This window comes from Scyliorhinus canicula, chromosome 12 (assembly GCF_902713615.1).
Source record: "Scyliorhinus canicula chromosome 12, sScyCan1.1, whole genome shotgun sequence".
In the NCBI taxonomy this organism is placed as follows: domain Eukaryota; kingdom Metazoa; phylum Chordata; class Chondrichthyes; order Carcharhiniformes; family Scyliorhinidae; genus Scyliorhinus; species Scyliorhinus canicula.
This window is the reverse complement of record NC_052157.1, coordinates 56497018-56514626: the sequence shown is the minus strand read 5'-3', so window position 1 is coordinate 56514626 and position 17609 is coordinate 56497018. Positions and strand designations below refer to the sequence as shown.

At 46.4% G+C, this 17609-nt stretch overlaps 1 protein-coding gene across 1 annotated transcript in view; it reads left to right on the top strand.

Annotated features, from left to right (window-relative positions):
• The window catches only part of LOC119974253 (von Willebrand factor A domain-containing protein 7-like), an 88482-nt gene that overhangs the window by 59683 nt on the left and 11190 nt on the right, over positions 1–17609 (top strand). Inside the window, exons 11-13 of the mRNA XM_038813022.1 lie at positions 7756–7891; positions 8505–8657; positions 16983–17075. Of these exons, the coding sequence (XP_038668950.1) occupies positions 7756–7891; positions 8505–8657; positions 16983–17075 (382 nt within the window). The remainder of the gene's footprint in view (positions 1–7755; positions 7892–8504; positions 8658–16982; positions 17076–17609) is intronic.

Here is a 17609-nt window from a genome sequence, read left to right as displayed (position 1 = left end):
CACTTGTCAAGAGGAAGAAGAAGGCTTATGTTAGGATGAGACATGAAGGCTCAGTTAGGGCACTTGAGAGTTACAAGTTAGCCAGGAAGGACCTAAAGGGAGAGTTAAGAAGAGCGAGGAGAGGACACGAAAAGTCGTTGGCGGATAGGATCAAGGAAAACCCTAAGGCTTTCTATAGGTATATCAGGAACAAAAGAATGACTCGAGTAAGATTAGGGCCAATCAAAGATAGTAGTGGAAAGTTGTGTGTGGAATCAGAGGAGATAGGGGAAGCATTAAATGGATATTTTTTCGTCAGTGTTTACACTGGAGAAAGACAATGTTGTCGAGGAGAACACTCAGGTTCAGTCGACCAGGCTAGATGGAATTGAGGTTCAAAAGGAGGAGGTGTTAGCAATTTTAGAAAATGTCAAAATAGATAAGTCCCCTGGGCCAGATGGGATTTATCCTAGGATTCTCTGGGAAGCCAGGGAGGAGATTGCAGAGCCTTTGTCCTTGATATTTATGTCGTCTTTGTCGACAGGAATAGTGCCGGAAGACTGGAGGATAGCAAATGTTGTCCCCTTGTTCAAGAAGGGGAGTAGAGACAACCCTGGTAATTATAGACCTGTGAGCCTTACTTCGGTTGTGGGTAAATGTTGGAAAAGGTTATAAGAGATAGGGTTTATAATCATCTTGAAAAGAACAAGTTGATTAGCGATACTCAACACGGTTTTGTGAAGGGTAGGTCATGTCTCACAAACCTTATTGAGTTTTTTGAGAAGGTGACCAAACAGGTGGATCAGGGTTAAAGCTGTTGATGTGGTGTATATGGATTTCAGTAAGGCGTTTGATAAGGTTCCCCACGGTAGGCTATTGCAGAAAATAAGGAAGTATGGAATTGAAGGTGATTTAGCGGTTTGGATCAGTAATTGGCTAGCTGAAAGAAGACAGAGGGTGGTAGTTGATGGCAAATGTTCATCCTGGAGTTCAGTTACTAGTGGTGTACCGCAAGGATCTGTTTTGGGGCCACTGCTGTTTGTCATTTTTATAAATGACCTGGAAGAGGGTGTAGAAGGATGGGTTAGTAAATTTGCAGATGACACGAAGGTCGGTGGAGTTGTGGATAGTGCTGAAGGATGTTATAGGATACAGAGGGACATAGATAAGCTGCAGAGATGGGCTGAGAGGTGGCAGATGGAGTTTAATGCGGAAAAGTGTGAGGTGGTTCACTTTGGAAGGAGTAACAGGAATGCAGAGTACTGGGCTAATGGCAAGATTCTGGTAGTGTAGATGAACAGAGAGATCTCGGCATCCAGGTACATAAATCCTTGAAAGTTGCCACCCAGGTTAATAGGGCTGTTAAGAAGGCATATGGTGTGCTAGCCTTTATAAGCAGGGGGATTGAGTTTCGGAACCACAGGGTCATGCTGCAGCTGTACAGAACTCTGGTGCGGCCACACCTGGAGTACTGCGTGCAGTTCTGGTCACCACATTATAGGAAGGATGTGGAAGCTTTGGAAAGGGTTCAGAGGAGATTTACTAGGATGTTGCCTGGTATGGAGGGAAGGTCTTACGAGGAAAGGCTCAGGGAATTGAGGTTGTTTTCGTTAGAGAGGAGAAGGCTGAGAGGTGACTTAATAGAGACATATAAGATAGTCAGAGGGTTAGATAGGGTGGACAGTGAGAGTCTTTTTCCTCGGATGGTGATGACCAACACGAGGGGACATAGCTTTAAATTGAGGGGTGAGAGATATAGGACAGATGTCAGAGGCAGTTTCTTTACTCAGAGAGTAGTAGGGGTGTGGAACGCCCTGCCTGCAACATTAGTAGACTCGCCAACTTTAAGGGCATTTAAGTGGTCACTGGATAGACATATGGATGAAAATGGAATAGTGTAGGTCAGATAGGCTTCAGATGGTTTCACAGGTCGGCGCAACATCGAGGGCCGAAGGGCCCGTACTGCGCTGTAGTGTTCTATGTTCTATGTTAGTAGAATTTCACACTTAGAATTGACACCAAATTGGACTGAACATCATCCATCCTTTCCAGCTGTTTACTAAGAGAGTTAATTTCAATGAAGGTGTGAAACCTTTGCTTTTAACTGTATGCTAAAATGTCACTTGGTTATGACTTGAAAGACCTGCCTGTTTTAAACATTCGTCACTTAATTCAATTGAAACTCTTATCCATGCTTTTCTAGATGCTTCCTAAAATAGTTACATTCAATGAAGGTGTGAGCCATTGTTTTAGCTTAATCCATGAATCCTGTGTGTTTGCTAAACCTGCTTGTGAGAAATAATCTGCATTTTATAATCCTGTTCTTTGCAGCTGCTATTAACCTTTTGTGGGATCTTTCCCTGTCTCCTCTCAAATTTCTTTCAGACCAGATATTGCCAGACTTCCATGTTTCAAATGACACATTTTTCTGTATTTTCAAGAGCAGGTGGGTATCAGGTTTTCCAACGGACAATGTTGGGATCCAGGGAAGGACCAGTACATAAAACAAGCGAGGTTAGAAATCCCACTCGCTTCCTCGGAGGATGAAGCCAAAAGTTTCCCACAGTTTTAAACAGAGAAAATAAACTTTGGTCAAAATTTGAAATGTAGAACAACTTCTAATATCTGTCTGACACTCTGCATTCAGAATTAACCTGTGGTAAATATGAATCAACAGACATACTGTGGACATGCACAGCACACTGGACATTAAATAGCAGATGTCACAAAGACATATGCCAGTGGTTTCTTGCTAACCCACCCTGACCTCAGTGACAAGCATTTGTCACGGAATCACATTGACTGACCGTACCCCTCACAAGGGGATGAAACTTTTCACTTTTAATTACCTAATCCCTGTGTACCCTGAAAAGTCTCCCGTGCCCCGACTGGCCCAAAGATTTGCCTCTTCCATATCGTCCAATCTCCTGTCCTGAGACTGCACCACAAGGGATTCACAAAGCCCCGTCCCTACTTCTATGGCCTGGCACAATTAAAGCTCTTTGGCAGAGTGGTAACTTCGCCTAGCTGGCACTGCCGTTAGATTCCTCACAACTCCAGCCTTCCTGCTGCCCCAAGCCACAAGTGGCTCCCAAGGTTATTTTCAACCTGCAATAGCTACAGCATCCAACTGGTATCGTTCTGCCTCCTTCACAGCCCCTCGCAGGACTTCTCCTGTTGCCCCAGCTGCACCAAATGCCTCCAATAATGAGATAGCGGCGGGGATTCCCGTTGACTGTCTGCCCTGCTTGCTGCTGCCAGTGAGGGTGGAGAATTTGGCACCCAACCAAATCTCGCATTCACGGCATTGGGACGGAGAATCCTGGCCAGAGCCAACCCCATTGGTTTTAGCTAATTATGCAAGCTGTCTTCAACAAAAGGCAATACCTTCTCTTTGGCTGTATTTCCTATGAGACCATAAGGCGATAAAGTAGGTCACTCGGCCATTCAATGAGATCATGACTGTTCTGATAGGATAATCCTCAACTCCCACTTTCCCGCCTTATCCCCACAACCCTCGATTCCCTCACTGGTTAAAATTCTGTTCATCTCAACATTATATCCTGCATGAGACCTCCGGGTTCAGACCAATTAGCCTCCCAGTGAGTCTCATTCAGTACGAGCTTCCCCACGAAGGGGCGGGGGGGGGGGGGGGGGGGGGGCCGTCAGCGAAGCCATGGACACTATGTTTAAAAGCTCAGCCCGAATGAGAGCTGGGCACTCCTGACTGGGACCTGTGTACAATGTGTAAATGGTCTCTGGTTCAACAAATATCCGGTTTCCTTGTGCCTCTCATGTGGGCCCCTCTGTGGACGTAATACTCAGCCTTGAACATACTTAACGGGCCAGCCTCTACAGCTCTCTGCGGTATGAATTCCACAGATTCACTATCCTCTGAGAGAAGAATTTCTCCTCATTTCTGTTTTAAATGGGCGACCCCTTACTCTGAGAATATACCCTCTGGTCCCAGACTCTCCCACAAGAGGAAAAATCCTTTCAGCACCTACCCAGTCAAGCCCCCTGAGAATCCTATACATCTCAATAAGGTCACCTCTCATTCTTCTAAATCCCAGGTCTAGTTAGTGTAAGTGTCAAACGTAACTAATCTGCCGATTACTATTTGCCTCCTGAAACACAGTAGTGCCCCCTGGTGTTTGAATTAAAAGGCTTAGTGAAAGAAATGTGACAACTTAAATAAGGCCTTATTCCTTCCCCAAGTTAATGTAGCTTATCAAGGCTGCAAACATTCTGAGACCTCCTCCTTATCATTCAGACAGGTGGGGAATCCACCATTTTACAAGTCTCTTGATTTCTGACTAGTATATTTCAGCTGAAGTACAATAATGCGTAAAAAGAAAACAAAAATACCAACTTTGTATTACATGATATATTACAAGGCTTACTCATAGATCTATTGATTTATTGCTTGTCCTTTAACTTTTTCACAATTAAGGCTCATTATTTGAATGATCTGGCTGGTTTCCATTAATACAGTAACTGATTTAGCTTTCAACATGTCCTCCAGATTAAATAATTTATCATCACAGGACCAGTTCAAAATGGCATTTTAATGATTCATTACAAAGAAGATAGATTAAGAAGAATCTGAAAATGGTTGGGTTGCACTAAATCTATTGAATTTGAAACTACCAACTCTCCCAGAACAAAAAACATCTGCCTGGACTTCACTTCTTTCGCAAGTGGTGCACACATCATGGCCGGGATTCTCCGATTTGGAGACTATGTCCCCCCCACGCCGGCGTGCGAACGGTGGCCTTTTATGCCAGGAATCCTGGCACAAAATGGCCTCCGATTCCCCTGGGGGCTAGCACGGAGGCAGTGTAGAGCACCCGGCTCTAGTTGCCGACCTGCCCCGAAGAATTACCGGGCCCATGGCCGCATATGTGCACGACGGCGGCCTGCAGCGACCGCACCGTGCTTCATAGCGGATGCTGCTCCCGGACCCGGCCGGTGAAATAGTGCTCCCCTTCAGCCGGCTCGTGTGCACCGGACCGCCCCATCACGGTGTCCCAGCACCGAATAATGTCCCCCTATCGTGGATTGGCCTTCCCCCGACTGTGGTGGCACTGGCCTGAATCCGCTTCCACGACACTGAGTTCCCGACGGGTGAGACCACACACAACCCTCGCCATCGGGAACTCGGCTGGTCGGGGGCGGAGCATCGGGGGGTGCGGGCCTCAGGCAATAGATGGAGGCCGTGGGCATGTGGCACAGCGTACTCCGAGAGTACGCCGCTTTTCAAGGGGCGGAGAATCATGAAAGAGGCGCCGCCCCGATTTCGGCGTCATTAGGGAGTTTCCGCCCCATCGCCGAACGTGATTTCAACATCAGGGATCAGAGATTCCAGCCCCATGTCTCCAATTCTCCAGCCGTGTAACCCCACCTGCTGTTTCATAGCTCCATCTCTTTCTGATTCCATTAAACAAATAGGAGTAACTTTCTGAACTGCCATTTTCTTCCAGGTGATCTGACAATCTCTGACTTTAATCTGCATCTTGACTGGGCAAATTAAATAGACAGTCATATTGTGGGGCATGAATTTCTGGAGTGCGTATGAGATTTTTCTTTTCAAACCAGTCTATCGAGGGACCAATTTGGTAACGTGCTATCCTGGGTTCGATATTGTGCAATCAGAAGGGGTTAATTAACAAATTAATTGTGCGGGTTCCTTTCGGGAAGAATGACCACAACTTGATAGAATTCCTCATGGAAAGTGAAGCAATCCATTCTGAAATGAGGGTCCCAAATCTAATCAAAGGGAACTAGGAAGGAATGAGGTAGGAGTTGGCTGAAGTAGATTGGGGCATTTAATTAAAATGTATGATGGTGGATAGTCGATGGCTAATATTTAAGGATGAAATATATGCATTGCAACAGTTGTACATTCCTGTCTGGTGTAAAGACGTACCAAGAAAAGTGGACAAACCATGATTTCAAAGAACATTAAGATCAGTATTCAATCCAAAGAGGAATCATATAAAGTTGCTAGAGGATTGGGAGCAGTTTAAAATTCAGCAAAGGCAGAACAAGAGATTGATTCAGAGGGGAAAACACGGTATGAGAGTAAACGTACAAGGAACGTAAAAGTGGACCTGAAAAAGTGTATACAAAGTAAAAGATAACTGAAGACAAATGTAGGTCCCTTACAGTCCAAAACAGGACAACTTATAATAGAGAATGAGGAAATGGCAGAGCAATTGAACAACTACTTCAGTTCTACCTACACAGTAAAAGACACAAATAGCTTCCCAGAAATGATAAGAAATCACAGGTCTAATGGGAAGGCAAAATTGATGGAAATTAGTATTCCTAACAAAATTGATAGGACTGAAAGCTGACAACCCTTACCCCAGTGAGAGTCAGTGTGTGTGGAACCCGTACCCCAGTGAGAGTCAGTGTGTGTGGAACCCGTACCCCAGTGAGAGTCAGTGTGTGTGGAACCCGTACCCCAGTGAGAGTCAGTGTGTGTGGAACCCGTATCCCAGTGAGAGTCAGTGTGTGTGGAACCTGTACCCCAGTGAGAGTCAGTGTGTGTGGAACCCTTACCCCAGTGAGAGTCAGTGTGTGTGGAACCCGTACCCCAGTGAGAGTCAGTGTGTGTGGAACCTGTACCCAGTGAGAGTCAGTGTGTGTGGAACCCGTACCCCAGTGAGAGTCAGTGTGTGTGGAACCCGTACCCCAGTGAGAGTCAGTGTGTGTGGAACCTGTACCCCAGTGAGAGTCAGTGTGTGTGGAACCCTTACCCCAGTGAGAGTCAGTGTGTGGAACCCGTACCCCAGTGAGAGTCAGTGTGTGTGGAACCCTTACCCCAGTGAGAGTCAGTGTGTGTGGAACCCTGTACCCCAGTGAGAGTCAGTGTGTGTGGAACCCTGTACCCCAGTGAGAGTCAGTGTGTGTGGAACCAGTACCCCAGTGAGAGTCAGTGTGTGTGGAACCCGTACCCCAGTGAGAGTCAGTGTGTGTGGAACCCGTACCCCAGTGAGATTCAGTGTGTGTGGAACCCGTACCCCAGTGAGAGTCAGTGTGTGTGGAACCTGTACCCCAGTGAGAGTCAGTGTGTGTGGAACCCATACCCCAGTGAGAGTCAGTGTGTGTGGAACCCGTACCCCAGTGAGAGTCTGTGTGTAAAAGAACCCGTACCCCAGAGAGAATCAGTGTGTGTGGAACCCGTACCCCAGTGAGAGTCAGTGTCTGTGAAACCCGTACCCCAGTGAGAGTCAGTTTGTGTGGATCCCGTACCCCAGTGAGAGTCAGTGTATGTGGAACCCGTACCCCAGTGAGAGTCAGTGTCTGTGGAACCCGTACCCCAGTGAGAGTCAGTGTGTGTGGATCCCGTACCCCAGTGAGAGTCAATGTGTGTGGAACCCGTATCCCAGTGAGAGTCAGTGTCTGTGGAACCCGTACCCCAGTAAGAGTCAGTGTGTGTGGATCCCGTACCCCAGTGAGAGTCAGTGTGTGTGGAACCTATCAGGAGACCTGTTTAACTCAGTCGGCTAGACAGCTGCTTTGTGATGCAGTGCCTCGCCAGCAGCAGGAGCTCAATCCCTGTACTGGCTGAGGGAATTTATGAAGGCCCAATTTCTGAACCTTGCCCCTCGCCTGAGGTGTGGTGACCCTCAGGTTAAAACACCACCAGGGGGAAAGCAAGATGTGGTCACCTGAGACTATGGCAACTTTACCTATTTACTTGCAACCCATATCCCAGTGAGAGTCAGTGTTTCTGGGACCTCAACGACCCCTTTTTCTGTTTGACAGGTAATCCTGTTGCTGATGACAAGCAGCCTCCCGCGAGTGGAAAATCCCATCTCCTTTTCCATCGACACTGCCCTCCAAAACGTTACCATCTACATACGGGGCAACACCAGAGACCTCAAACTCACCAATCCCAATGGTAAGAATTATTTTCTCCATCTATCCAAACTATGCATCACCGCAGTGGCTGGAATGAAGAGCATCTGTGATTAATGAAGAAAGTGGTATGTGTTGTTGCAGGCAGTGGCTTATTCTCTAAGTTTACTATGAGCTGGCTCTGCATTTCCTCAACCACAGAAAGGTGTTGATGCTCCCATTTTGCAAACTGTCATGCTGCATACTGTCCATCTACTTCAAATGGAAAAGAAAATTGGTCCGTCAAGGAGTTCGTCAGCATTTCTACAGCAAAAAAAGATGAACATGTTTTGCCTTGCCATTGGAAAATGTCGAAGATTGGAAGCTGATAGCAATGTGCACTGTTTGCTCGAAGGACAGTGGCCCTGTGGATAGTGTAACAGGAAAAGAGTAAAACAAATACAATGTTTATTTCCATAGCTTGAATTACAGGTTGCCGCCAGAGAGCTAACAATGTTATTTTCATGGTCTCATTTGTAACAGGAAAATCATTAACATGCGAAAACTCAGTGCGTATTTCTTTCAGAGAATAACGAGAAGTTTGATTATACACTTAAATGTTCTTGATCTCGAAATACATCCCAAGAGTTAACAAAGATATTATGATTACTTTCCAGGTCAAAATCAAATGATCACGGAAGGATCTGGAAATTTGACCACAACTAAGATATTTGGGAATCTAAAAGTGATCCGACTGCAATCACCATTCGAAACTGGAGTCTGGAAGCTGCAACTCAGATCCAACACGGAGTATTCAGTGAGAATCACTGGTTAGTAACGAGAAAATATAGACAACCAAACCGCAACACCCCAACCCCAAATGCCCCGATATAGAAACACATCGAACACCAACACCCCGATATAGAAACACATCGAACACCAACACCCCGATATAGAAACACATCGAATACCAACACCCCGATATAGAAACACATCGAACACCAACACCCCGATATAGAAACACATCGAACACCAACACCCCGATATAGAAACACATCGAATACCAACACCCCGATATATAAACACCCCGAACACCAACACCCCGATATATAAACACCCCGAACACCAACATCCCGATATATAAACACCCGAACACCAACACCCCGATATATAAACACATCGAATACCAACACCCCGATATATAAATAACACCCAAACACCAACACCCCGATATATAAACACCCCGACACCAACACTCCGATATATAAACACCCCGAACACCAACATCCCGATATATAAACACCCCGAACACCAACACCCCGATATATAAACACACCGACACCAACACCCGATATATAAACACACCGCCACCAACACCCCGCTATATAAACACCCCGAACACCAACACCCCTGATATATAAACACCCCGAACACCAACACCCCGATATATAAACACCCCGACACCAACACCCCGATATATAAACACCCCGAACACCAACACCCCGATATATAAACACACCGACACCAACACCCCGATATATAAACACCCCGACACCAACACCCCGATATATAAACACCCCGAACACCAACACCCCGATATATAAACACCCCGAACACCAACACCCCGATATATAAACACCCTGAACACCAACACCCCGATATATAAACACCCCGAACACCAACACCCCGATATATAAACACCCCGACACCAACACCCCGATATATAAACACACCGACACCAACACCCCGATATATCAACACCCCAAACACGAACACCCGATATATAAACACCCCGAACACCAACACCCCGATATATAAACACCCTGAACACCAACACCCCGATATATAAACACACCAAACACCAGCACCCCGATATATAAACACCCCGAACACCAACACCCCAATATATAAACACCACAACCCCAAATGCCTCGATATAGAAACACATCGAACACCAACACCCCGATATATAAACACTCTGAACACCAACACCCCGATATATAAACACCCTGAACACCAACACCCCGACATATAAACACCCTGAACACCAACACCCCGACATATAAACACCCTGAACACCAACACCCCGACATATAAACACACCGACACCAACACCCCGATATATAAACACCCCAACACCAACACCCCGACATATAAACACCCCGATACCAACACCCCGACATATAAACACCGCGACACCAACACCCCGATATATAAACACCCCAAACACCAACAACCCGACATATAAACACCCCGACACCAACACCCCGATATATAAACACCCTGTACACCAACACCCGATATATAAACACCCTGACACCAACACCCCGATATATAAACACCACCAACACCAACATCCCGATATATAAACACCCTGAACACCAACACCCCGATATATAAACACCACCAACACCAACATCCCGATATATAAACACCCTGAACACCAACACCCCGATATATAAACAGCCCAAACACCAACACCCCGATATATAAACATCCCGAACACCAACACCCCGATATATAAACACCCAAACACCAACACCCCGATATATAAACACACAAACACCAACATCCCCGATATATAAACACCCCGAACAACAACACCCGATATATAAACACCCCCGACACCAACACCCCGATATATAAACCACCATGAACCACCACACCCCGAATATATAAACACCCCGAAACTACCAACTACCCCGAATATTATAAACACCCCGAACCACCAAACACCCCCGATATACTAAACACCCCGAACACAACATCCCCGATATCTAAACACCCCCGAACACCAACACCCCGATATATAAACACCCCGACACCAACCACCCCGATATATAACCACCCCGAACACCAAACTACCCCGCTATATAAACACCACGAACACCAACCCCCCGATCTATAAACACCCCGAACACCAACACCCCGATATATAAACCACCGAGAGAACTCCTCACATCCCGATAATATAACACCATCAAACACCAACCCCCCGATATATAATACACCCCGACACCAACACCCGATATAAACACCCCGAACACCAACACCCCGATATATAAACACCCCGAATACCAACACCCCGATATATAAACACCCTGAACACCAACACCCAGATATATAAACACCCAGACACCAACACCCTGATATATAAACACCCCGAACACCAACATCCCGATATATAAACACACCGAACAACAACACCCCGATATATAAACACCCGACACCAACACCCGATATATAAACGCCCCGAACACCAACACCCCGATATAAAGACCCCGAACACCAACACCCCGATATATAAACACCCCGAACACCAACACCCCGATATAAAACACCGAGAACTCCATCACCCCGATATATAAACACCTCAAACACCAACACCCCGATATATAAACACCCGACACCAACACCCCGATATATAAACACCCCGAACACCAACACCCCGATATAAACACCCTGAACACCAACACCCAGATATATAAACACCCAGACACCAACACCCCGATATATAAACACCCCGAACACCAACACCAGATATATAAACACCCTGAACACCAACACCCCGATATATAAACACCCAGACACCAAAACCCCGCTATATAAACACACCGACACCAACACCCCGATATATAAACACCCTGAACACCAACACCCCGATATATAATCACCCCGACACCAACACCCCGATATATAAACACCACAACCCCAAATGCCTCGATATAGAAACACATCGAACACCAACACCCCGATATATAAACACACCAAACACCAGCACCCCGATATATAAACACCCCGAACACCAACACCCCGATATATAAACACCACAACCCCAAATGCCTCGATATAGAAACACATCGAACACCAACACCCCGATATATAAACACTCTGAACACCCAACAACCCCGATATTAAACACCCTAAACACCAAAACCCCGACATTATAAACACCCTGAAACACCAACACCCCCCCGGACATAATAAACACACGACACCAACACCCAGACCTATAAACAAAACCCCAACACCCCCCTATATATAAACCCACAACCCCAAATTCCTCGATATAGAAACACACCGAACACCAACACCCCATATATAAACACTCTGAACACCAACACCCCCGATATTTAAACACCCTAAAAACCACACCCGACTATAAACACCCTGAACACCAACACCCCGACATATAAACACACCGACACCAACACCCCGACATAATAACAACCCCAACGCCACACCCCTACATATAAACAACCCCATACACCAACACCCCGACTATATAACAGCCCCGAACACCAACACCCGACTATATAAACTACCCCGAACACCAACACCCCGATATATAAACACCCCGACACAAACACCCGGATATATAAACACCCTGTAACACCAACACCCCGATATATAAACACCCCGACACCAACACCCCGATATTATAACACCCCGAACACCAACACCCGATATATAAACACACCCCGAACACCAACACCCCTGATATATAAACACCCCGAACACCAAACACCCCGACTATATAAACACCCCCGAACACCCAACAACCCGATATATAACACACCCCCGAAACACCCAAACACCCGACTATTAAACACCCCGAAACACCAACACCCCGATATATAAACACCCCGAAACACCAACACCCCGATATATAAACACCCCAACACCAACACCCCGATAATAAACACCCCCTAACACCAACACCCCGATATATAAACACCCCGAACACCAACCACCCGATATATAAACACCCCGAACACCAACACCCCGATATATAAACACCCCGACACCAACAACCCCGATATATAAACACCCCGAACACCAACACCCGATATATAAACACCCCGAACACCAACACCCCGATATAAAACACCCCGAACACCAACACCCCGATATATAAACACCCCGAACACCAACCCCCGATATATAAACACCCCGACACCAACACCCCCGATATATAAACACCCCGAAAACCAACACCCCGAGATATAAACACCCAGAACCACCAACACCCCGATATATAAACACCCCGAACACCAACACGCCGATATATAAACACCCCAACCACCAACACCCCGACATATAAACACCATGACACCAACACCGATATATAAACCGTGAACACAACACCCGATATATAAACACCGCGAAAACACACACCGATATATAAACACCTGAACACCAACACCCGATATATAAACACCCTGAACACCAACACCCCGATATATAAACACCCCGAACACCAAAACCCCGATATAAACACCAGACACCAACACCCGATATATAAAACCTGAACACAACACCCCGATATATAAACTCCCAGACACCAACACCCCGATATATCAACACCTGAACACCAACACCCGATATAACACCCGAACACAACACCCAGTATATAAACACCGAAACCAACACGCCGATATAAACACCCCTAACACCAACACCCCGATATAAACACCTGACACCAAACCCGATATATAAACACGCTGAACACCAACACCCCGATATATAAACACCGCGAACACCAACACCCGATATATAAACACCCTGAACACCAACACCCCGATATATAAACACCCTGAACACCAACACCCCGATATATAAACACCCCGAACACCAACACCCGATATATAAACACCCCGAACACCAACACCCGATATATAAACACCCCGAACACCAACACCCCGATATATAACACCCTGAACACCAACACCCCGATATATAAACACCCTGAACACCAACACCCGATATATAAACACCACAAACACCAACACCCCGACATATAAACACCCCGAACACCAACACCCGATATATAAACACCCCGATATAAACCACCCGAACACCAACATCCCGATATATAAACACCCGAACACCAACCCCGATATATAAAAACCCTGAACACCAACACCCGATATTATAAACACCCCGAACACTACCCGATATATAAACACCCGAACACCAACACCCGATATATAAACACCCGAACACCAACACCCCGATATATAAACACCCGAACACAAACACCCCGATATATAAACACCCCGAACACCAACACCCCGATATAAACACCCCGAACACCAACACCCCGATATATAAACACCCCGAACACCAACACCCCGATATATAAACACCCCGAACACCAACACCCCGATATATAAACACCCCAAACACCAACACACCAGTATATCAACATCCCGATCTTCAAACCCCGATATATAAACACCCCAAAAACCAAACAGCCCGATATATAAAGACCACGATCTCAACCACCCCAATTATATAATTAAATATGGGTAACTGCAAAGACATTAGCACGGAGCTGGCCCGAGTTGATTGGAGAACAAGCTCAGCAGGGAAGACATTGGAACAGCAATGGCAAGAGTTTTGGGGGCTCAATAGGGAGGCACAACAAAAATTCATTCCAAGGCAAAGAAAACATGCTAAGGGGAGGACAGGGCATCCATGGCTGACGAGGGATGTCAAGGACAGCATAAAGGCTAAGGAAAAAGCATACAAAGTGGCGAGGATTAGTGGGAATCCAGAGGATTGGAAGCCTTTAAAAGTGAGCAGAGGACAACTAAAAAAGCAATAAGGGGGGAGAAGATGAAGTATGAGTGCAAGCTAGCTAGTAATATAAAGGAAGATAGGAAGAGATTTTTTCTATATAGAATAGGTTAGAGAGAGGCAAAATAGATATTGGACAGTAGAAAATGTGGCTGGAGAAGTAATAATAGGAAACAAGAAATGGCAGAGGAACTGAATAGTTACTTTGCATCAGGTTCACCATGGAAGACACCAGTGGGATGCCAGAGCTTCAGGAAACCAGGGGGCAGAGGTGAGTGCAGTGACCATTACAAGGAGAATGTTCTGGGGAAACTGAAAGGTCTGAAGGTGGATAAATACCTGGACAGGATGGACTACACCCAAGGATCCTAAAAGAGATAGCTGAGAAAATTGTGGAGACATTAGTGATGATCTTTCAGGAATCACTGGAGGCAGGAAGGGTCCCAGAGGACTGGAAGGTGGCTAATGTAACACCACTGTTAAGAAGGGAGGGAGGCTGAAGATAGGAAATTATAGGCTGGTTAGCCTGACTTCGGTCATTGGTAAGATTTAGAGTCTGTATTAAAGATGAGATCGCGAAGCACTTGCAAGTGCATGGTAAAATAGGACTGAGCCAGCATGTCTTTGTCAAAGGGAAGTCATGTCTAACAAATCTGTTTGAGTTCTTGAGGAGGTAACAAGCAAGTTAGACAAAGGAGAATCAGTGGACGTGATTTATTTGGATTTTTGAAGGCCTTGACAAGGTGCTGCACAGGAGACTGTTAAATAAGTTAAAAGCCATGGTGTTAAGGGTAAGATCCTGGCATGGCTAGAGGATGGCTGACTGGCAGAAGGCAAAGAGTGGGGATAAAGGGGTCTTTTCAGGATGGCAGCCGGTGACAAGTGGTGTGCTCAGGGGTCTGTGCTGGGACCACAACTTTTTACCATATACATTAATGATTGGAAGAAGGTACTGAAGGCACTGTTGCTAAATATGCAGATGATACAAAGATCTGTCGAGGAACAGGTAGTATTGAGGAAGCAAGGGGGCTGCAGAAGGACTTGGACAAGCTAGGAGAGTGGGCAATGAAGGGGCAAATGAAATACGTGGAAAAGTGTGAGGTTATGCACTTGGAAGGAGGAATCTAGGCACAGACTATTTGTAAATGGGGAAATGCTTCGGAAAGCAGAAGCACAAAGGGACTTGGGTGTCCTGTTCACGATTCTCTTAAGGTCAATGTGCAAGTACAGTCGGCAGTTAAGAAGCCAAATGCAATATCAGCATTCATGTCAAGAGGGCTAGAATACAAGACCAGGGATGTACTTCTAAGGCTGTAGAAGGTTCTGGTCAGACACCATTGAAGTATTGTGAGCAGTTTTGGGCCCTGTATCCAAGGAAGGATGTGCTGACCTTGGAAAGGGTCAAGAGGAGGTTCACAAGAATGATCCCTGGAATGAAGAACTTGTCGTAAGAGAACCGTTTGAGGACTCTGGGTCTGTACTCATTGGAGTTTCGAAGGATGAGAGGGGATCTTATGATGAAACGTACAAGATACTGCGAGGCCTGGATCGAGTGGACGTGCAGAGGATGTTTCCACTTGTAGGAAAAACTAGAACCAGAGAACACCATCTCAGATAAAGGGATGATCCTTCAAAACAGAGATGAGGAGGAATTCTTCAGCCAGAGGGTGGTGAATCTGTGGAACTCTTCACCGCAGAAAACTGCGGAGGCCAATTCACTGAGTGTCTTTAAGACAGAGATAGATAGGTTCTGATTAATAAGGGGATCATGGGTTATGGGGAGAAAGGCAGGAGAATGGGGATGAGAAAAATATCAGCCACGATTGAATGGCGGAGCAAACTCGATGGGCCAAGTGGCTTAATTCTGCTCCTCTGTCTTATGGTCTTATAAACACCGCGATCTTCAACACCCCGATATAAACACCCGATTATAAACACCCCGATATATAAACACCCTGAACAACAACACCACGATATATCCAGATGGAGTGCGAGGAGAACTGGCAGCCATTCAAATCCAAACATCCAGCGACTTTGGAGCGACTTCCATTCTCTGTCTGCATCAAAGCGGTTCCTGGGGCTTCATTAGGTGATGCCTCGCTTGGCCGAGCAGTCACTGCTTCCCATCACCTTCCCCCAATGCAATCCGACTTCGAACACAGTTTTCCCAGGCATGGTTTTATTTCCAAGCCGCAAAGTGCCACGCTATCCCCTTTCCTATAAACCATCCACCGGCACAAAAATTTTCCAACTGCTCAATTCCCTTTTCCTCCAAACTGCCGACATTCATCTCTGTGGCTCTGCAAATCTGGAATATTGTGCATAGTTTTGGTCTCTTTGTTAACGAATGATACACTTGCATTCGAGGCCACAGAGAGAAGGTTTATTTGTCTGATTCCTGAGGTGAAGCCTATCTCGTCAGGAATGGTTGAGGCAAGTATATATCGATCTCTGATAATTCCGGCAGGAAAATTCTTTGCGAAATTGGGAATGCCACCTTCTATTTTTGCATTAAACAGCCAAAATCCGAATGGAGAAACTTTGAGCGATAATCAACGTATTTCCCCTTTTAGGTCAGAGTCTGATTGACTTCAACTATGATATTGTCATGGCTTTCGAAGGACCTCATCCTGGACTCACTGTCCAGACTGGACGCCCCAATCCCGGTGAGCTAATCGAGCGTGCAGGTTCCACACACACAGACTCTCACTGGGGTACAGGTTCCACACACACTGACTCTCAGGGGTACGGGTTCCACACACACTGACTCTCACTGGGGTACGGGTTCCACACACACTGACTCTCACTGGGTACGGGTTCCACACACACTGACTCTCACTGGGGTACGGGTTCCACACACACTGACTCTCACTGGGTACGGGTTCCACACGCACTGACTCTCACTGGGGTGCAGGTTCCACACACACTGACTCTCACTGGGGTACGGATTCCACACACTGACTCTCACTGGGGTACGGGTTCCCACACACTGACTCTCACTGGGGTACGGGTCCACACACACTGACTCTCACTGGGGTATGGGTCTCACACACACTGACTCTCACTGGGGTATGGGTTCCACACACACTGACTCTCACTGGGGTACGGATTCCACACACTGACTCTCACTGGGGTACGGGTTCCACACACACTGACTCTACTGGGGTACGGGTCCACACACACTGACTCATTGGGGTACG